We start from the raw sequence: 22,961 nt of genomic DNA on the forward strand, positions 1-22,961 counted from the left end.
TTGATAGCTTCCCTAGAATTTCAAAACAATTGTTGCCAACTGTTGATGAAATAAAAATATTATCTGTTTTAAAATGTTTATATTGTTGATAAGTTTCATGAGAGAAGTTTGGCAGCACAGGACCAGTAAAATGTTCTTTGGACAGCACATTTTTTTGAATATTGCTATTATTTTCTGCAACCAAGAAGATATGCTCTTTTTCATAAAAACATATCCTCTTGGTTGCAGAAAGCATCGCATTACTTGAGCAACTGGATTCTGAGATATTCTCATCATTTTTTTATTTGACCTAAAAAATTTTCAAAAGAAAATGATGATATTTTATCCAGGACTCCGAAATTTCTACAATCTTGTGGCAAATGAATGAATGAGCGCACATTATATATGAGCTGGCTTGCACTATATATGGTGCCAAAATCTGTAACAAACATGAGCAACAATTTCTCTTCATAGTTACAATACTGCAAACTGTTAGCAAATTCAGGTTGCAGTAAACATATCATTGAAACAGAAAATGTGAGAAAGTTTTGATACATATTGATGGGAATAGCATCACAAAGAACAACTGTTCCTGAATATAACATAAACTGCTGAAACTCGGTTGCCTTCCATTTTTTGTATTCCAGAATTAATTGTGGCTGCCTGGCAATTGTGGTTGCCTGGCAATTGTGGTTGGCAAATTCACAAGGCAAGTAGCTTCTCAACTTTATTAAGTTCACAGAAATATCATTCACTACTCTTAATTGCAACCTGTAATGCAAATCGCCTTTTAACCAGAGGCTAACAATTTTTCTAACTATCCCCAAACAAGTAAGGTGCAAATAGTCAAGTGGGCATTTAGAAACTAACCCAACATTTAGTTCTAACAAAGGTGACTGTCTATTTGGTAAATGGTGGTCCTCATCTTTTTGCCTAACAAAATCATCGGTTCTGAGAGATACATGCAAATTTGGATACATCATTTTATGGTTCAAGTAAGTGTATTCCTCTATACAATGTTCACAGGCATTATAACCTTCATGCCCCTTAACTTGCTTTATATATGATCGTGCTGGTGCATCACAAATAATTGCATTCATTACAATAGGATAGATTTGATCTAAATATCTTACACCATTTTGAAATAAATGTTTCATTTCAATGATAAAGTCATTTAAAAATGTAGTGAAACATAAAAGCTTTTATGATCCAGCATAAATACCAATAATAAAAACATCTGCTTTTGGTAATTCAAAGACAGCGCCTAATATTGGCCATAGCGGCATACACAAGCTGTGAAATAATGGCAAATTTTATTTCAAAATTAGTCAGATTTAATTTTTTTCTTAAAGATGTGACTATTTCATTTTCAATGCCAAAATGTTAATAGTTGCTGCCCAGATTTGCTTAATCTGTGCATTTTTAGGTGTTTTTAACAGAGTTCTGGAATCCTTTGGTACAGATAAACTGGCTAGCCACAAAATATGAAGAAGTGCTGTTACAGCTGCAAGAGAAATGTTGAACGAGGTAGCCCAGTCACGTAAACTACTGTTAATGTCAAATTCACTCTCATAATCACATAAATCATTTTCACGCTCACTTGTTTCACTATCTGAGTCAAAGCTTTTATTTGAGTCATTTTCGTAGTCATGGGAAATGTAGGAGTCAGCATTTATTTGTAATTCAGGTACAGTATCTGTGCATATTTCTTGGTCAAATGTATCACTAGCGTTATTAGCAATTTCAGCCACATGCAGTCCCATAGTAGGTAATTTTGTTTGGTAACTCTCAAAATCCTCACTATTAGTTTTATTTTGGAGATTTGACACAACCAAACACTCTTTTATTTTTTCGCTGTCTAATGCTGAACACCATAGTGATGCTTCAGTGATAAAATAAAACATTGAAACAGTCAAATTTTCCCAAATGTTCAAACTTATAAATAATTTAAATAAATAAAATGTTTAAATTTGATAACACATTCTGACACGCTTTAGTACAAGTTTTTTATGCATGGACATTACACAATTATTAACATTATATGTAAGATGATGCTTTAAGTGTTTCTTTTATGTAAATTGGCCACTAATTTTTCCAGATTTACATAAATGAATGATGGCCAGCCCAATGCTACCGCGTATATCATGGAATTCTTATCAGAATTCCATGGTATACGCGGTATTTTTCCATTAAGAATTATACCATTCTATGGTATAATTCTTAATGGAAAATTTAAAACCCATAAAATTTAATAACTTTTATTTTTTAAGTAATAGGAGAATATCAATAAAAATTCTCAATATTTTGTAGAACAATAACAAGAAATATTCCCAATACCGCAAAAATGTGATAAAAAATATATTCCTAGCTAACACCCTGATACCATATACTTATTAACAAATTAAATATAATACTTTAGTTAACAAATAAATATAAAATTATGGAGTAGCTGTTAAGTGAGAAAAAATATAAGAAGTGCATCAAAGTTCATCTGATACACAAAATTGCTGCATAACATAACATAGTTGTGCAACTATGTGCAAGATAAAACTGTGAGTACTAATTAATAACGTGTGAATAAGCTGATTTTTTTACAGATATCTGAATTCTCTGACTTTTCACTGTTTTCCCTGATCTGTCAGATACCCTGAATTCAACAGTACATGTAGCATAATTTAAATATGAAAAGAGCAAAAATAACCAACAAATAATAAATAGCATAAGCTTTATAATAATCAACAGATTAATTGAGCTGTCTAAATACTTACATATAATATAAGCTGTCTAAATACTTACATACTTAAATATAACAATTAATGCATCTATTATCGCTAACAAAAAAAGAACAGTTTTAGAAGATCAAACTGTGATCAGAAGCACCTAAGAGTGAATGTGGAGAAACTGAGCACTGACTAGGATCAGAAACAAGACATAAGTCGAGTAGAGAAGGTTGATGATTCGGGTTGTCTGGAAAGCGAGTTGGAAAGTTGACTATTTGAGTTAGGGATTGAGAAAGGCAAAAGTTGTGGGTTTTAATGCCTGCAGAGTCACTGTTACTAGAGCCAAGCCATTCAGTGTGATAAGCATTAAAGTCACTGACAACAACAATATTGGCTGATGAATAAAGAGAGAGGGCTTTGTCAATATGATCATAAGCAATATCAAAAAGAGTGCAGTCTTGAGATAAGGGAAAGCGATATAGAACAATTAGAAAGGCGATAAATAGGCCTGCAAATCAAGCCGAACGAGCCAAGCTTGTCAGGGCTTGGCTCGTTTACATATTAAGAGTGTTCAGGCTCGGCTCGAGCTCGTTTCGAACATGAGATTTTTTGTTCGAGCTCGGTTCGTTAAGGGTTAGTATTGTTTGGGCTCGACTCGTTTTACATTTTGCTCGAGGTTGACTGATTTAAAACTCGAAATAATTATTGTAACCTGTTAGTTTAAAGCTCGTTTAGTAAAAAAAAATTGTTCGTTAAAGGCTCGTCTGTAAATAATGCAAGTCAAAATCAACAAACAACATATACAATCCTACAGTATAATAAACATGCAAATAAACAACATAATGAAATAAGATCCCACAAATCTAATAGTTCAAAATAAAAGTTAAATCTAATAGTTCAATGTTCAAACTTAATGTTACTTACTCTTAATAAGCATATTTGTAATTTCTTTCGAAATCAATTGACATTCTAGTGAAAATTTAAAAGAATTTTTTCAATTTATACTATTGTTTGGTTACTTTTTTATGCTACTGTATGTCATCAAATATATATTAGCTTTTTTAAATGCTCCAAAATAACTGTCCACAAGGCACCATGTATAGATCAATATAAATCCAATTTTGACACAAGTCAAAACAATGTATTAAAAATACATCTGCACCACCCTGATAGATGAAAAAGGAGTGCAAGGCTGGTCAACAGATAAACAAGAAAATATCATAATAAACAAGAATATCATAATAAACAAAATATTATAATATCAAAATATCATAATAACAAAATAGTATAATAAACAAAATGTCATAATAAACAACAGATAAACTAGAAAATATCATTATAAACAAAAAAAGTTGTTTTAAGAGACTAAAACAGTGCAGAGATCACTTAAACTGGACAGAAGCCTGTTGGCAAATGACAATAGTCAATAGCAGCATCACGTAATTAAATTGTTTATATTAATCAATTATTTAGTGTAATAAGAGTTATATGGGTCATATCTCATATGGTTACACTAACACTCTATTTTTATTATATACTAATATATATAATATCACAATTTTATTTATTACATATATATTATTATAAAATAAATATATATATATATATATATATATATATATATATATATATATATATATATATGTATATATATATATATATATATATATATATATATATATATATATATATATATATATATATATATATATATTCGAGCTTTATTCGAGCTTATATGAACGAGCCTATGATGTTCAAGCTCGGCTCATTTAATAAATGAGCCTAATTTTTTGTTCAAGCCCGGCTCGTTTACGATTCGAGCCAAACATGAACGAGCTCTTGCCAAGCCGATCACCGAGCCATTCACAAACACGAGCCAGGATTTACAGATATATAAAGTGAAGTGGTGCCAAATGAAATCACATAAAAGAATAATCTGTGGGCTCAAATCTAGTTTCCCGATAAATGGATGAATTCTTACGAATGTAAATGCCCAGACCAAACATGTGACTATTTGAATCTTTACGAATTAAAGGAAGATAACCATCAACACTAAGATCACAATATGAGGCTGCTGAACTCAAATTAGTCTCACAAAGAGCAAGTAGAACCAGTGAACTTTGCATAAGATAAGATTCAACAGAAGAAAAGTTACTTCAAAGACCACAAATATTAGTGAATGATAGGTTTAGAGAACTTGGTGATGACGATGGTTTTTTGAGTTTTATAGTTTTTTGTCCTTTATTCATTTTTAAATTTATTAAAGAACTTGACTTAAAGCATAGATAGTATTCAGTACACTTTTTAATAGCCTAAGTAATTGCCTCATTACTATTAATAAACCCTAGGCTGTAACAAAGGGCTCCAAATGTGGCCTTGGCAATGCACTCCAAAAGTACAAACAGGGACACCATCCATGCGCAACATGGCACTGTTAATGCTTTGATATTCTTCAGCTGTTGATGGAATCAGGCTCTCTGAGAGCTACCACAGAGTTTGGGAAACCTGACTATCAGCCGGCCTCATAAAACTGAGTTTTAAAGCTGTACCCTCATTAGGAGATAATAGAATGAGTTGCCTAGTCATAAAAACAGAGACACAATCAAAACCCATGTATTGAGTCAAGAAGATCCAGCATTCAACATCCTAAACTGGAAACAATGATTTAAAAATACATCTGCACCAGCCTGATAGATGAAAAAGGAGTGCAAGGCTGGTCAACAGATAAACAAGAAAATATCATAATAAACAGGAATATCATAATAAACAAATTATTATAATATCAAAATATCATAATAACAAAGTATCATAATAACAAATAGCATAATAAACAAAATGTCATAATAAACAACAGATAAACAAGAAAATATCTTTATAAACAAGAAAAGTTGTTTTAAGAGACTAAAACAGTGCAGAGACCACTTAAACTGGACAGAAAAATCATTGTTCATTCATTGGTGCATTTACTGCTTATGGAGTGGAAAACATGTATAGAGTTGATGGAGTCATGGACCAACATAAGTACTATTATATTTTAGTTCAGCAATGAAAACCAAGTGTAACATGTCTATTTTGCAATGGAAACTATATATTTAAGCAAGACAATGAACCCAACTATACATGAAAAAAAAAACATGCAAAATGCTGGAATACCTACCTTTGTACCCTACCAGTACAATCAAGATTGTACTGGCCACTGATTGAGAATCTGTGTTTATATTAGATGCTAAACTCAAAGACAGAAAACCTAGTAATAAATATGAATTGTTTTTGACACTTCTAAATGTTTTCACTGGATGTTAGCTTGTTAACAAAACTAGTTGTATGCATGCCAAACAGATGCCAAGCGGTTATTACTGCAAAAAGTTATGCAACCTAGTATTAAAAATGGTCATATTACTAAAAAGACTGATTGAATTTTTATTTAGTTGTAACAAGTGAAAAGTGATTGTTAACTATTAACTAATCTGTGTTTTACAGCAAGGCTGTAAAAAATTAGAAACCATAATTAGTTTTACTATTCTTTTTAAAAAAACTAAATTTTTCCATTTTATTTGATTTTTACCTATTTCATAGTTTTGTTTAAGTCCAACAGTTTTTTTTTTTTTTTTTTTAATGACTGATATAGTGTAATAATAGTTATTATCTCACATAATTTATGTGAAACTAACTGACCGTACCTGTAAAATAACAGGTCTTTGTAAGTTTATTCCAATCTGACTTTTTCTATACTTTTTCCTTAAATATACACCCTAGCTTTTCTGACAAAATCTCTAAGATTATCTAATATTATGGCTCCTTTTTTTATCTTGTTGAGTCATACCGCATATCTATCTGACCATCATCTTCTCTTTTGGCAAATACACCATAAAAGTACTAAAGCTTATACAAATATGTAAAGATATTGTATGCCAACATCTCAACAAATAACAAACAATAAAAGTCTTACTGACAATCTTACCTCTAAAGTGGCTCTTTTTTGCTGAAGAATCAATTTTACAAACATGGCTTAACAAAAGTTTTCACTTTTTAAACACATAGAACAATCAGCCAATCTTTAATCTATTTTCTCTTCTGTAACAGCTTAAGGCTTGCACTGACTTTGTGAGACAAGGTACAAAAGGAGCAAAATGTAGTTGGACCTGCCTTATCTGCCAAGCTTGAGCCACTCTCTTATTGTTGCATCTCTTTCTTTTTCCTACAAATACCACCATATTTTGAGTTTGATCCCCACCATAACCCTGGTAGTACCCTGCGGTACTACCAGGGTTGTGGTGGGGATCAAACTTGTTTCTTGTTTAACTTGTTTCCTCATGCAGCGGCCTTGTTTGTCAAGGTTTGTATTTCAGAATTATTGAGTTGAGAGAAGGTTGTAACCACGACTAAAGTAGTTTTCTTAACTGTAGTGACCTTTTTGGCCTTGGGGAAAATTTTAAAAAAAGTACAAAAAAGTTACCTGAAGAATACCTTTTTTGACTAAGATGCAGTTAAGACTAACAAAAAAAGTATGACTTAAGGTGTATGACATGGTTCTTCCACTTCAAACATAAAGTAGTCTGCTGAAATAGGTAGAATTGAGTGGTATTTTTTGCACTAAAATCTTTGTACCTAAAACATCAAATATTGCTGCTGCAAATTTTCTATATACACAAGCGGCAAGACATGTTGTATCTAATCCATCATTAAATTATAATATTATTATATATCCTGATATGTTTGAAAAAGTTTTCAAAATATTACTCCTCTCCAAGAAAATTAGGTTACAAATGTACAACTTATTTGTTTCAGTCGCCGGCTAGGAAAAAAAGTTTTTAATGTGGTTCCTTGTGTATTTATTATTGACCAATGATGTTAAGTTGCATTCAATTTTGACTTGTGTCAAAATTGGATTTATGTTGATCTATACATGGTGCCTTGTGGACAGTTATTTTGGAGCATTTAAAAAAGCTAATATATATTTGATGACATACAGTAGCATAAAAAAGTAACCAAACAATAGTATAAGTTGACTTTTAAAAAAATTCTTTTAAATTTTCACTAGAATGTCAATTGATTTCAAAAGAAATTACAAATGAATTTTTTAATCTAATCAATCAAATCTAAAAAGTTCATTTTGTTGAAATATGTGCATGCAAAAGTATACAGGCAGAACTAAAATAATAAAATTCAAATACCTTTAAAGGATTTTTTTTTATTTTTAAAAAAGCTAAATAAAACTTTAAGCATTTATTAATTTAAAAGAATTTTGTTTTGAATAAATGTTAAATGCTGAAATGAAAGAATTTCATAATATGAAATGTAGTGTTGACACAACCAAGCATCATTTCTGTAAATTTATTTATAAGACGTCCAGTAAATAAACCTTTCATTTTAATAAAGAATCAAAAAACACACATTAAATATGCTCATGAAAATTAGAAGTGGGCAAGAGAACAATGGTCAAAAGTACTTTTTAGTGATGAATTGAATATTATGTTATTTGGATCTGATGGTATTAGATATTTCATCCAAAAGGCTATAGAAATAAACTTAAATACGAGTTACCAACATTAAATCACAGCAGTGAAAACATTAAGGTTTAGGGTTGCTTTAATAAAGATTGTGTCAGTCATATCCACTTAATTGATGGCATTAATTAAATGCTGCTACAGGCTAAAGACAAGATGTCTTGGAGATGAATATTACAATAGGATAATGATCCAAAAAAGTAATCCAAACATAGTGAAATACTTTTCTATGTCCAGAAAAGTTCAATTAATGGAATGGTCTTCACAAAGACCTGATCTTGGAAATTTCAGGAAATTTCAAATTTCAGGTCAAAAACCAACATGAAAACAAGATTTTGAAATTCTAAAACAGAAAAGAGAAAAAAAAATTTTCAGTTAAAACAAATGTTTGAAAAATATATATACTTCAGATGTTTTATTCTGTCCAAATACTTATGCACATGCATATTTCAAAAAAATAAACCTTTTAGATTGGTTAGATTTAGTAAAAATTCATTTGTTTTTACATTTAAAATCAATATTTTGACTTCCCAGTGAAAATTTAAAAAAAGGTAGGACTTTTCATTTAAAAGTTTTGCTGATTTATAAGCACTATTGACTAGTTTGTTTCAACTGTTGTTGACCATCTTGTTTCAACTATTAGTGACCATCTTGTTTCAGCTGTTCGTGACTAGCTTGTTTCAACTGTTGTTGATCAGCTTGTTTTAACTGTTGTTAATCAGCTTGTTTCAACTGTTGTTGACCAGCTTCTTCCAACTATTGTTGACCAGCTTCTTCCAATTGTTGTTGACCAGCTTCTTCCAACTGTTGTTGACCAGCTTCTTCCAACTGTTGTTGACCAGCTTATTTCAACTGTTGTTAATAGTTCTGAATATAACTTTGCTAAACTCACGAATCAAAAATGGATTTGCTGGAAAGATTTTGTGGACAAAAACAAATATGCTTTTCTGGGTATTTTACAATGTCATGCAGTTATGCTTAAAAAATAAGAGGACAATATTAAACTGGTTTTAAGAAAACTCAAGAAGACATCTGGCTGAAACAAAAAATAGTTACACCAAAACTGCAAACACTGAAAAAAGCCATTGCAAATAATTGCAGATGAAATATCTCAACAATGATACAACTATTTAATATCAAAATTTGTGCCACTTGTGCCACAAAAACTGTCTGGCTGGATTTGTTGAACTATTAAAAACTTGTACTGGCACAATAGCTGAATTGAATTCTACCATGACTATAATAAAATTGTTGTAAAAATAGTACCATTATTAAAATTATAGAAAAGTTATTAAAATAAGAGAATTTTCACATATGCTTACACATATATGAAAATACTCTTTTTTTTTCAAACTTTTTTTTGAGAGGGACCACTTTTAAAATTTTAAACAAATGACAAAAGACTTATTTTTCAAAATTTTTTCAAGAGTCGTTTTTATTAGAAAAATATTTTGAGCTTTAAGGTAGATGTACTAACTTGAAAGCTTTAAGATAGATGCACTAATTTCAAAGCTTTTAGATAGATGTACTAATTTCAAAGCTTTAAGAAAGATGTACTAATTTCAAAGCTTTAAGATAGGTGTACTAATTTCAAAGCTTTAAAATAGATGTACTAATTTCAAAGCTTTAAGATAGATGTACTAATTTCAAAGCTTTAAGATAGATGTACTAATTTCAAAGCTTTAAGATAGATGTACTAATTTCAAAGCTTTAAGATAGATGTACTAATTTCAAAGCTTTAAGATAGATGTACTAATTTCAAAGCTTTAAGATAGATGTACTAATTTCAAAGCTTTAAGATAGATGTACTAATTTCAAAGCATTAAGATAGATGTACTAATTTCAAAGCTTTAAAATAGATGTACTAATTTCAAAGCTTTAAGATAGATGCACTAATTTCAAAGCTTTAAGATAGATGTACTAATTTCAAAGCTTTAAGATAGATGTACTAATTTCAAAGCTTTAAGATAGATGTACTAATTTCAAAGCTTTAAGATAGATGTACTAATTTCAAAGCTTTAAGATAGATGTACTAATTTCAAAGCATTAAGATAGATGTACTAATTTCAAAGCTTTAAAATAGATGTACTAATTTCAAAGCTTTAAGATAGATGCACTAATTTCAAAGCTTTAAGATAGATGTACTAATTTCAAAGCTTTAAGATAGATGTACTAATTTCAAAGCTTTAAGATAGATGTACTAATTTCAAAGCTTTAAGATAGATGTACTAATTTCAAAGCTTTAAGATAGATGTACTAATTTCAAAGCTTTAAAATAGATGTACTAATTTCAAAGCTTTAAGATAGATGCACTAATTTCAAAGCTTTAAGATAGATGTACTAATTTCAAAGCTTTAAGATAGATGTACTAATTTCAAAGCTTTAAGATAGATGTACTAATTTCAAAGCTTTAAGATAGATGTACTAATTTCAAAGCTTTAAGATAGATGTACTAATTTCAAAGCTTTAAGATAGATGTACTAATTTCAAAGCTTTAAAATAGATGTACTAATTTCAAAGCTTTAAGATAGATGCACTAATTTCAAAGCTTTAAGATAGATGTACTAATTTCAAAGCTTTAAGATAGATGTACTAATTTCAAAGCTTTAAGATAGATGTACTAATTTCAAAGCTTTAAGATAGATGTACTAATTTCAAAGCTCTAAGATAGATGTACTAATTTCAAACTTTCCTCAAAAGACTAAAGAGAGTGTTTTCCAGATTTTTCTTCCTTTTTTAGAAATAAGTTTATTATAAAATATTGTTTTTTTTTCAGTTTTATTTTTCAGCCTCATTTTAAAGTAAGCGTTAGTTATTGGTTATTATGTAATACTTTTAGATTACTTTTTACTTGTATTCAATTTTTGAAAAATTCACTTACTCTTCGTTCGTGGAGGGTTATAGGAATGTGGTCTCCATATGGTAATTATCCGGACGAAGATAAACAACGATACCGTTTAACTATTGTTATTCAAAATAGTGCTTTTTTTCTGTTTTTTTAATTATATTTAATTACTCGTTCTTTTTTTAGTTTTGTTTCAATGTATTTAAGAGTTCTATGTGTTCTTAATTCGAAACAATTTATATATATATATATATATATATATATATATATATATATATATATATATATATATATATATATATATATACTATTTATTATTGTTATATTCGAATAAATAAAAAATTTTCTACACATTAGATTGTTACATCTCGTTGCGTAAAAATGTTACAATATTCGTAGCCAAATCGTACACTCTAAAAAAAAGGTAGAGTTCTACCATAAAAGTAACCTTTAGGTATGTTGCAACGAATAATGTCTCAATGCATAACATTATTACAGGGAATTTGATTGTACTTTCACAAACTTATTTTTGTTCGTTGTTTTTTTTTTAACTCAAGAAACAAAATTGTGTTGTTATATTATCCACAACCCGTAAAAAAACTTTTTTCTTCGATATAAACTTTTTTCCTCGGTATAAACTTTTTTCGACATTTTTGACATTGCTGACGTTGATATACTTGCTTTGCTTGTTTATATTTCAATATAATCTTTTATTTTATTTATTTATTTTTTGAATAAATGTTTAGTGTTTTTTTTTCCTACTTTATATTTCTGTATTAACAGTAAGAGGTTTTTCGACAAGAAGAACTTGAAAAACTAAATGTTATCTACTAAATGTAAAAACTAAACGTATATACAAATATTTTAAATTTAATTAGGTATTTATGAACATTTACCTTTTTTATGATAGGCTTTGTTGTACTATGATAATGTCATTAAATGCAATCAAAAAGATGAAGTAGCTTTTATAAGTCGAGGAGTTTGTAAGGTTGGTTCTTTTGAAATGATTTTTAATTTGCTCATTGAAATTAACTTACTTCTTTTTTTTTGTTTTAATATTGCTCTTGATGGAAATGAAGAAGTATTGCATGATATTAACTTACTTATAATGATTTTTTTTGTTTTAAGATTGCTCTTGATGGAAATGAAGAATTATTGCATGATATTAACTTACTTATAATGATTTTTTTTGTTTTAAGATTGCTCTTGATGGAAATGAAGAAGCATTGCATGATATTAATCAAGCAAGTACGTTTAATTGCTGTCATTTTATTTTAGTTAGAGATTATCATAAGGGTAACTTCTTTAGTTGCTTTTGTAAAAACATGGTTTTAAGTTAAGTCAAATCTTTATATATCAATAATAACATAATTATTTCTTGCTGACTTTATTTATGGCATTATAGTATCTAACATTCATATCATGTATGCTTTTTAAGAGTTTACTTTAATTTCTAGTTTTAAACTTGTTTTCCCTTGCACAAATTAAATTCACTAAAAATAATCCATCGTTCTCAGATCATGATCCTAAGATAATAATCTGAAAACGAAAAAAAGATTTTTTTTTTTTTTTTTTTTTTTTTTGAATTTATTTAAGTAGAATGTTAATGTCTTCTTTAACGTTAGAAAAGTTAATTTTAAAAAGCAGGATTAGTTTTTAAATGAAATAAATATTTTGTTATTTTGTTAGAAGTTTTTGCTCGTTGTATTTGAGCTAACGGTGAATTTTTATTATAGTTTCCATGAATCCCTACCTGTCATATGCTTACTACAATCGTGGTATGTTTTTTGAGCTGATAGGGAAACTTAAAGAATCAGAGAGCGATTACAGCAAAGGTAGTTTATCATTTTGTATAAATATTTGTCTTGATTTGCAGTTATAAATAAATGTCCATTTGTAAAAATTTTCCAAACACTTGATATACCGTTATAATTCTAAGTTATTTAGATTAGGTAAGTGTTTAATCCTACTAATCTTTCCCAAACACTTTAGGTGTCCGCTCGTTACTTTAGGTGTCTGCTGGTTACTTAAGGTGTCCGTTGGTTTGCTTTTACCTATGCTGTCAATTTGCAAATGATAGTTTAAAACTAACTTTAAAACTATTTTAAAAATCAGTAAAATTAGTAACTTTATTTACATATTTGAGAAAACAATATTAAAAGGATTAACAAAATGCTTTTTAAAAAGGGATGATAAATACTTTTTAAAATGGAATAATAAATACTTGTTAAAATAAGATGAATAAAGATGTTAAAATAAAAAGATGTATAAAATAAGATGTTAAAATAAGATGATAACTTGTTCAAAATGTCTATCATAAGAACAATAATGCAATTTATTTTTTTTACCACTAATTTTGCGCAAAAAATCTACAATACTGTACCATAATAAAACAAACCTTATTTAACCAAAACAAACCTTATTTAACCAAACATTATTTAGCAGTAACTATCCCTATATTTTATTTTAACTTATCCTAATAATTTTTTTAAGCTTTGGAACTTCAGCCTGGTGATGCATTGACTTACAAAAGACGTAGTGTTGTTAGAGGAAAGCTTGGTGATAATGTATCATCAGTTAAGGATTTTTATGAAGCTCTCCTCCTGCAAACGTCAAAGAAATAAATATTATATACTTTGTTTGTTTGTTTTTTTTTGTTTTTTTTTTATCTTGTTCTGTTTATTTGTTGTTGTGTTTTTATCTCGACTTTAAAAATTAATTTTTAAGTCATGTTCATTGAAACACAATGATTATAACTGTTTAATTATTATATTATTTATAAAATATATTGGTTGTATATAGTATATTTTATACTGTATATTAGTTTAATATATTATATACTGGTATTTATTTTATATTGTATATTTGTTATATATTTGCATTTTCAAATATATATTATATATTTGAAAATGCAAATATATAACAAATATACAAGCAGGGTAGAGCGTGGCTAGTTGGTTACAAAAATAAGTAATCAGAGTGCGTTGGCGAAATGATTTGGCAATATAAATTGGAGAAGTGAGTCGGAGAAATTTGACTTCACTCTCTTTTTTTTTTTTGTATAATTAAGCTAGAACCTTAAGATTTTTTGCATTAATTAATTGACTCAACCTCTTTCCGACCATATATAGAATGTAGTAAGTTTTATATGGCTTCATTTATATATTACTCATGTCTTGAGACCTCTACTGGGTAAAAAACTTGACACGAGATTTTTTTTTTTTTTACAAAGCTTTTGAAGGTAAGGATATATATTAAAATAAGGACGATGAATTTAATGGAATGTGGACTCTTTTGAACATTAATACATAATTTTTTAGTTCTTAGCGTTTAAAAACTTCAAGCTTGATTCGTATTTAAAAAACAGTGTTTTTTGAAAAAGCCCGTGTGGAAATGGCAATTATAGCCTTTTCTCAATTTAAAACAAGTATTTAGTTATGTTTCCTTGAAGCTTTGGTACTTAGGATTTATATATTTAAAGTATGGATACTTTGAATTATATACATGTATATAATTCTTTTATATAATATGTATATAATACTTTCATAATAATACTTTTTTTCCTTCGCATATCGTTTGTTTTGATTTTTGCGCTAGATTTTTGATGTTCTCTTAGTTTATTTCGGTGCCATTACACAGCCGGTTTTCCATACTTAAGTACGAGACGTTTTGTTAAAAAATCATCCGTTCTTCCAGCCCAAAAAATGCAATAACTTAGGATCCACTTAACTTCTAAAGTTAAAAGACCCCTAATTTTTTAAGTTTTTTTTAGCTCTTTAAAATCATGTTAATCTTAAATAAAAATATCGACAAAAAAAATCTTGTGGAATGGCTACCTGATTGTCCCAGAACAACTTCAAGATCACGTTCAAACTAGAGATGTTCAACCTGACGAGTTGTCTGCTTTAAATTTAAAAGGTTTTATAAAATCTTTTAATGATCTGGAAACAAACATAGGAAACTATAAGTTTAATGAAGTTGATATATTGAACACTAAAACAGAAAATCAAGTTTTCATTTAGTCGTTAGAGTTCGTTCAGAACACAGGTGTGTCATTGTTTGTTCTAAAATTAATAATAATTTTCAGTATGAATCATTTCACTTTAGGGTCAAATAAAAACACTCACAGAACAGACTTACCATATTGAATAGACGGTCGCATATTGGAGAAACAGTTTGATTTTTGAATTCATATGAGATAAGGAGTTAAAAATATATTATTGAACAATAATTTTTTTCATTTGGCGAAAAATATGTTACAGATAAAAAGTACACTGTTGAAACAATGATAAGAACATATGAGTACTTTGCAATGTCACAAGCTACATATAATCGTCTCCGAGAAGAACTTCCTAGCATTACATCATTAACAAGACTAATATCAAAATAAAATCTATTCATGAAGATTTTTATCTATAAAAGGTTTTTTCAAACTTAACAGAAATTAGACATAAAAAATGTGTTCTTCTATTAGATGAAGTTTATGTTAATACTATATGGCAGTACCACGGGGAAACAGTTTTCGGAAAAGCAGTATACAATACAAATGTTCTGAGAATATTTAAGTTTAATGGTCATTACTTTTTATTTAAAATTGCTTTCGGTGTGTGAAATCAATTTAAATTTTCTTTTTGAAAACTAACTTTTTTTATCTGCCATAAAAGCAGCAATTGTTATTTATATATTTTATGATGGTAACAGTGATCAAGCTTTTTTCTATAATTTGAGACAGAGGCGTACTTTGGCAAACAAAAGATAATATATATCTTCTATACGCACCAAAATCCAAGATTCTTGTTTTAAGCAAAAAAAGTCTCAAAACAAGAAAAAAAAGACTAGTCCGCCACGTAAGAATATTTTTTTCTAATTTCAAGAATTTATATTCTTAAAATTAGATATTTTAATTTTTTTCTTGTTTCAAGGTTATTTTTACTTAAAATAAGATTCTATTTTCTTGTTTCAATAATATTTTCCCTGAGCTATAAAACAATATTACAAAAGTACTTTTTCTATGGAAAAAATGAAACATTATTTTGAAACTAGAATGATATAAAAAAAGAATATTCAAAAAGCTTTTTTTAGTTGAAATAACAAATTGTTCCTTGGAATGTCTAGTTATTGTTCATGCTTGTAGCGGCAATACTCCTCCCATGTCCATGACAAATGTATTCCGATAAGTCTAATCACGATGACAGAAAATGAAAAACTTCATAAAATAATCTTTCGCCACACATAACAACCGCCTCCATCGACTGTTGCGTACAGTCGATGGAGGCGGTTATAAGGAGGCGGTTATAAGGATTTTTTTTATCTGAAAATAGATTTAACGAATTCAAATCTACGTTCAATATAAGGTATATATATATATATATATATATATATATATATATATATATATATATATATATATATATATATATATATATATATACATATATATATATATATATATATATATATATATATATATATATATATATATATATATATATATATATATATATATATATATATATATATACATATGTTCTTAAAGAACAGAGCAATAATAAATTAGTAAAAAACACTTATCTAACTTTTTTCTTCTACTTGAAGTTTCACCATTGCTGGATCATTAGGAAGAGTTACTAAATCTAAAAAAAAATTCAATTTATAGAAAAAAAAAATAGGTTGATAAGTGACTCAGGGTGTTGTAGAAGTGCACTTAAATTATAATTATATATAATATATTATATTAGAGTGTTTGTAGTATGTTTGAGAAATAAAATTTATATTAAAAGAGATTTGTTTTTACTATTACAATCTATTTGCTTTTAGAAAAATATATTGCTGATTTAATACAGTTTTATTGATGTTATTCCATTTTTGAAAAAATGGGGTGCTGGGTTTGAATACTACAAACAACTGGATACTACAAACAACTTTTGGATACTCCATTCATCACGAGAATAATAAATATGGTTGCAACATTAATTTTTACAAAAATAAATTTAAAAAAAATAGTTGCTATATAAAAAAGATTATGTAGCTAAGATCCGCAGTCATTCTAAAATTCTAAAATTTCTTTTGATCTTCTTGAACATGCGCACCAAAACATAACGCTCATAATTGACCGTCCTTAACAAACTACAACACCCCACCACCACCACCACTACCACCACCAAATATTCCTGGATTCGTCTCACTGATATGTATATATATACATATACATATATATATATATATATATATATATATATATATATATATATATATATATATATATATATATATATATATATATATATATATATATATATATATATATATATATTTAAACAACTTTAAAAAGTATTCTACACAATAGAGTGCTCAGTGTTCTTAAAAGAACAGAGCAATTATATTAGTAGTAGAAAATCACTTAACAAAAAATTTTTTCCATTTAACACTGTGTTTTCTAATTTTGTCGAGCTGTGGACCAGATTTTCTACGCGTTACTATTAAACCATCGTCGCGATAAAGGCCTAAATCTTTTATATTGATTATTTTACTTAACAAATCTAAAATATATTGTCCAACAAATTCACAAATTTCTGCTCCGTCATAACTGCCCATTGTTACATCAAAGCAGTCATGTATGTTTTTCTTTTTCCAAGTTTCCTTATTAAAATAAAGTAAGGTTTTTCTACAATGTTTTATTATACGGATTGTGTCATCAGGAATAGCTGTGTGGGTTTATGCAAATCAAGAATACTTATTAAACAAAAGATCGGAATTAATTTCTAAATGTAGGCACGAAAATAAGTTTCTCCTAAAAAACTATAAAAATAAATGAGTTCTAATAATATTTACATTAACTACCCTTTTTAAAAAAACATTTTTAAAAAAATAGCATAAGTAATCATTTCTAAAGAATTCTTTTTATAATAGTGTCAGCAAATTCCACAAATGTGTGAAAATTTACAGTAGTTAAGACATTTGCAACTTCCTGTAATTTAATTTTTGGTTCTCAAAATAAGAACAAAAATTCTTAACCTAGAATCTTGGATTTTGCTATGTACGATTTTGTTCACCTTTTAAAAAATTTTCGCAATACTTGACTCTTGATAAAACTTGAAGAAACTTGTAAAAGTATCTATCATACTTGTAATGGTCTTGTTAAGTTGTCAAAATTTCTCTTGTCTACAAGTCATAAGTATGTTTTGCTTAAAACATTTACAACCGATCCTTTAAAAAAGCCGAGACAAGGATCAGGAAGTACATAATTTATTACTGTACAACAAATACTAGAGAAAGGTGGTATCATGAAAACAAAACTACTTTTGCAATTAGATAAATATGGAGTTAATCTTGATTCTACTACATCAGGACATTCTTGTGAAAGATGTGGTTTTTACTTAAATGAAGACAAAATTTTGAAATTTGATAATTTACCAAAATTAGAAAGTACGATTAAGATCGCAAAATTATTCTAATTTGCATAGCTGGGTGTATTGTCCGGAACGATAAAGACTCAGACGATTCATATTTTTATTATGAGAAATTTTGAGATTTTACTGAGGAAATCAGTTGTGGAATGAGTTCAAAACTGAGAAAGTGATGAAAAGAAAATGAAGAAAAGAAAGAAGAAAATAAAGAAAATAAAGAAAAATGGAAAAAAAAAGAAAAAAAAAAAGAAGAAAATGAAGAAAAAAAGAAGAAAATGGAGAAAAGAAAACGGAAAAACTGAAAACAAAAAAAGAAACTGTGCCTGTTAATTTAGTATGTTAATGGGTAATATATTACTATACTATGTTTTGTGAAGTAGTTGATAGTACATGTATATCTTCTTTGCGCAATCTAATGATGTTTATATCAGAATCTTATCAATTAAATATGAACAGAAACCGTGGCGTCAGACTTTCGTCAGATTTGTATTCTTCAAGGTCTGATAAAAAAATAAAACAAAAACTTTTAAAACTTAGTGTTAAATAACAAAGCAACTGTTTTCTGTTAAATTGAACTGTTAAATTTAAATAATTATACTGAATATAGTTAACAGAAAAAAGAAAAAAGTATAATTATTTTTAAATATATTTTTAATAGATTTTGTTGTTTAGTTTTATTTCTTCCTTAAAAATTGATTTTCATGTTTAACTCGGGTTTTTTATTTTGGGGTTTTTTGTTTTAAAAAAGACTCGCCTCTAAATTATGACGTCATCCGTACGGTGACATCTATAACTTTTTACGATCAGAATTGTGCTGCAACAATTACACAATCCAGCTGGTTATTCTTAAAGCAATAAAAAGTTCAATTGAGCTTTTTAAAGCAGTAAAAAACTGTACAAGTTTAGTATCACACACACATAGAAGTGTTCTCTCTACAACCAAGCTTCAAGATGCTTGTGAAGAACTTGGAATTAAGCCCAGAAAGTTGATTGTTCCATATACAACACGATAGAATTCCAAGTACATGTGCATAAAGTTAGTCCTTGAAGGACTAACTTTATGCACATGCATCAACATCACAAACACAAGCTAACAAAAATATTTACAAAAATATTTATAAAAAAGTTGTGAACTGTAGGAAAGATATCCTTTTAATGGTGCTGAGCAGCTGGTTAATTGTTTTGCAAGTTTTTTAGACCCACGTTACAAAGGCCTGCATTTGATTGAATATAAAAAATGTTATGAAATAAAAGAAGCAATATTGACCCAGTAAGAAGGGAAAAAGCAAGAAGAAGCTTCAATGAGTAGCAGAAAACAGACAATGAATGCGATAAAAATGTTAGAGTTAAACTTTCAGTTAACCGAAACTGAACCGTTAAAAATAAATAACGGTTCGGTTCGGTAGCTCCGAAAAAGACTGAAACAAGATTATTTCAACACGCAGTGCTTCAACAATGACTAAATTGGGTTTAGAAATCGATCACTATTTAGCAGCCGAAACACCTGAATAAACGACAAATATTTTAGAGTGGTGGAAAGTTATGAAGTTGTAGTACCAAATTTTATCAAACTACGCACGAAAATATATTTGTATATCAGCAACTTCTGCAACTTCGGGGAGAGTTTTTTCTACTGCTGGTAACGCCATCAATGGTTCTACGCATCAACCGCCAAAGTCGTAGTTCTTCTGAACTATTTTGGCGGTTGGAAATGTTGAAAAAGTTGTTTATATAAAAGAAAACATTATGAAAAATAAAAATTTTTAATTTTCTTTGGTATTTTTAAAATCTGTAATTCTAAATTTGTTAAATAAATGGCCTCCAAAACTTTTTTTTGTTTTTAATCGAAACTAAACCAATCAAAAAAATTTTTTTTAACCAAACCGAAAAAAACCGAATCGTTGGCTTTTTATGGTAGAAAAAGATTTTTGTACCTCCTGTGGTTTGTGGATTTAAAAATTTAAAGAAAGAAAACAAAGATAATCCTAGAAGAGCTGTAAATAGCATCAACTATTAAATGGTTATAGCCTTTCGTGAGACTGGACAAACTTATCGAGAAATGCATACATTTGCAAACATTATGAACAAGCCAACACGATTGTCATATCCTGGATACCATTTAATAAATAATAAACTAGCTTTAGAAAGTATGAGTAATGCTACTTTAGAAACAAACTGTTTACTTGCTATCAGTACTTTTGCTACCAATAATATTTTAAATTGCTAGGTGAAGATAGATAGTATACGGAAAAAACATGCGTATTCATTAATGAAAGGTGTTGTACCTTTAACTTCAAAAGAAAATGAAAGGTGTTTAGATACTACAGTTTTATCCAAACATTATTGAGAGATGTGTCGTGTGAAAGGAAGCAAAACGAACCAGGGTGCTTGAACTGAGAAACAAATCATATTTGTCAAGCTAATCTCAAAAAATAATCAGATTGTATGGAGATTGCTGGTGCAATCTTGATGTTTCTCGATTTAAAACATCAAGATTGCAAAAAAAAAAATTACGGTTGCGTTACTCTTCATATATTGGGGATGGTGACACGGCCCCATTTACTAAAGTTAAGTTATCTAAACCATACTCTGAAATAAAAACCATTGCAGTTAAATACACGATGCTGCAGATTGCTACAAAGTATGCAGGAGAAGTTACTCAGTTTTTGAAAAAAAATAATTGGAGCAGGCAGATCGAAAAATAAAGTTTTAAAAAACTTCAAAGTTAATGTAGGATGGCAATAAGGCAGAATAAAATGTTATATATATTGAAGAAATCTATTTGAGCAGTGTTATTTCATAATGCGGTAGTGGTGTAATGGTAGAGGGCTCAATTCGTAAACGAGAATTCACGAGTTCAATCTCCACCAAGTCTCTGGTAGTACCGTACTCAACCTGTTTCTTCGCACCGCACTATTTTTGTCAAGGTTCGTGACTTATTCGCGAAGAATAGCTTTCCAACTGCAATAAATAGTGGAAAATTTGTTGATGTTGCTTTTTTAGATTTTTCTAATCATTTCCGCATTCCAGGCTGCTCTTGAAACTAAAGTCATTTGGAAATGTTGTAAAACTGTTGCTATGGTGTAAAGCTTTTTTAGCAAATCCAAAACAAAAAGTGGTTTTGGAAGTATTTGAATCAGAATGGGAATCAGTTTGTTGTTGTATGGAAAAACTGCCCCAAAAATATTTTTGTTAAAGAAAAGGTTTTAGAGATCAGAGTTAACCATTTTTAATGAAAAAGCTGGTGTTTTCAAAGATTTACAAGGATTAAAAATTTCTTTCGGACATTTTATGAGGAAAAAATATATTAAAAAAAAACAACGAACAAAAAATAAACACGAGGAGAAAATCTTCTAAAAAAGGAATTTTTAAATATAGCAATAAAAAAGTGAATTAGAAAAACAACCAGCTTACTCTTTACGATGATTGGCAATTGACTGTCAAAGTTTATCATTTTTAAAACTTTTTTTTAAAAAAACTCGTTGCTGAGGTATTTTAATAAAAAAAAAATGCAAAATACAGTTTCTCAAGATTTAAACAGGTACTCTCGAGTTCTTAATAAGGGAGGGGGGGCATTTATTACTTTTTGGAAAATTTTACCACCCACCCCAAGCTTATTAAGACCCCACGTTTATTATTTTTTACTTGTTATCAACATCAACTACAATAAAAAATTACTGAAAATTGCCCTTAAAAATTAGAAAATATTTGTATCAATCACTGATAAAAACAAAAATACTCAGTATAAACAAGCTTTAAAAATCGCCGACCAAGTAAATCTCGATTTGTCAAAAACGAGTTTTTGGTTTATTTCTGACCAAAGTATAAAACTTATATCAGTGTATATGCGTGTTTTGTAAAAAATATTGGTTTGGATTTATAAACTGAAATTTTTTATAAAAATAATTTTATTGTAACATTAAAAATTACCTCCTCCACCCCCTCCTCCTCCCCCTCCTCCTCCCTCCTCGTTTTTTTTTTTTTTATTATTAATTTATTTTGCCGTGTTTTAAAAAATACAAAAAAAGATATTACACTAATAGAAAATCCTGGCCGGAGCAAGAAGAAGACAAGTTGTCATATCACCGAGCCCCGTTACATTAGTGCTCTAAAACGTGTTTAAAATTTACATACGTAAATGATAAATAAAACAGTATAAATACATACAACTTTAACAATAAAATAATTTTTTGCTAACAATATTTAGCGAAACAATTTTAAAAATAAATTAAAAATGCAAACAAGAGAAAATCATAAAAGTTATCAATCCATAAAAAATCATTTTGTATAAAAATGCATAACATATAAACAAGAGTTATGTTTTATTAAAAAAAAATGCAATAAAAATAAGAATTTAAGCTGATTAATAAATATCAAAAACATAAACGTAAAAGCAGACTTGCTTTTATGTATATCGTTTGTTACTAATGGTTTGTAAACAAAAATGGTAAGTAACAAAAGCTAAAGAAAATGCAAAAGTTTAACTGATTATTTTAAGTGATTT

At 28.4% G+C, this 22,961-nt stretch overlaps 1 protein-coding gene across 1 annotated transcript in view; it reads left to right on the plus strand.

Annotated features, from left to right (window-relative positions):
* The window catches only part of LOC101237560 (uncharacterized), a 103,361-nt gene extending 89,647 nt beyond the window's left edge, over window positions 1-13,714 (plus strand). Inside the window, exons 42-45 of the mRNA XM_065792995.1 lie at window positions 11,962-12,039; window positions 12,251-12,299; window positions 12,788-12,886; window positions 13,545-13,714. Coding sequence (XP_065649067.1) covers window positions 11,962-12,039; window positions 12,251-12,299; window positions 12,788-12,886; window positions 13,545-13,675 — 357 coding nt within the window. The 3' untranslated portion in view covers window positions 13,676-13,714. The remainder of the gene's footprint in view (window positions 1-11,961; window positions 12,040-12,250; window positions 12,300-12,787; window positions 12,887-13,544) is intronic.
* Window positions 13,715-22,961: the final 9,247 nt, after the last annotated feature.

This window comes from Hydra vulgaris, chromosome 03, assembly GCF_038396675.1.
Source record: "Hydra vulgaris chromosome 03, alternate assembly HydraT2T_AEP".
Taxonomy (NCBI): Eukaryota; Metazoa; Cnidaria; class Hydrozoa; order Anthoathecata; family Hydridae; genus Hydra; species Hydra vulgaris.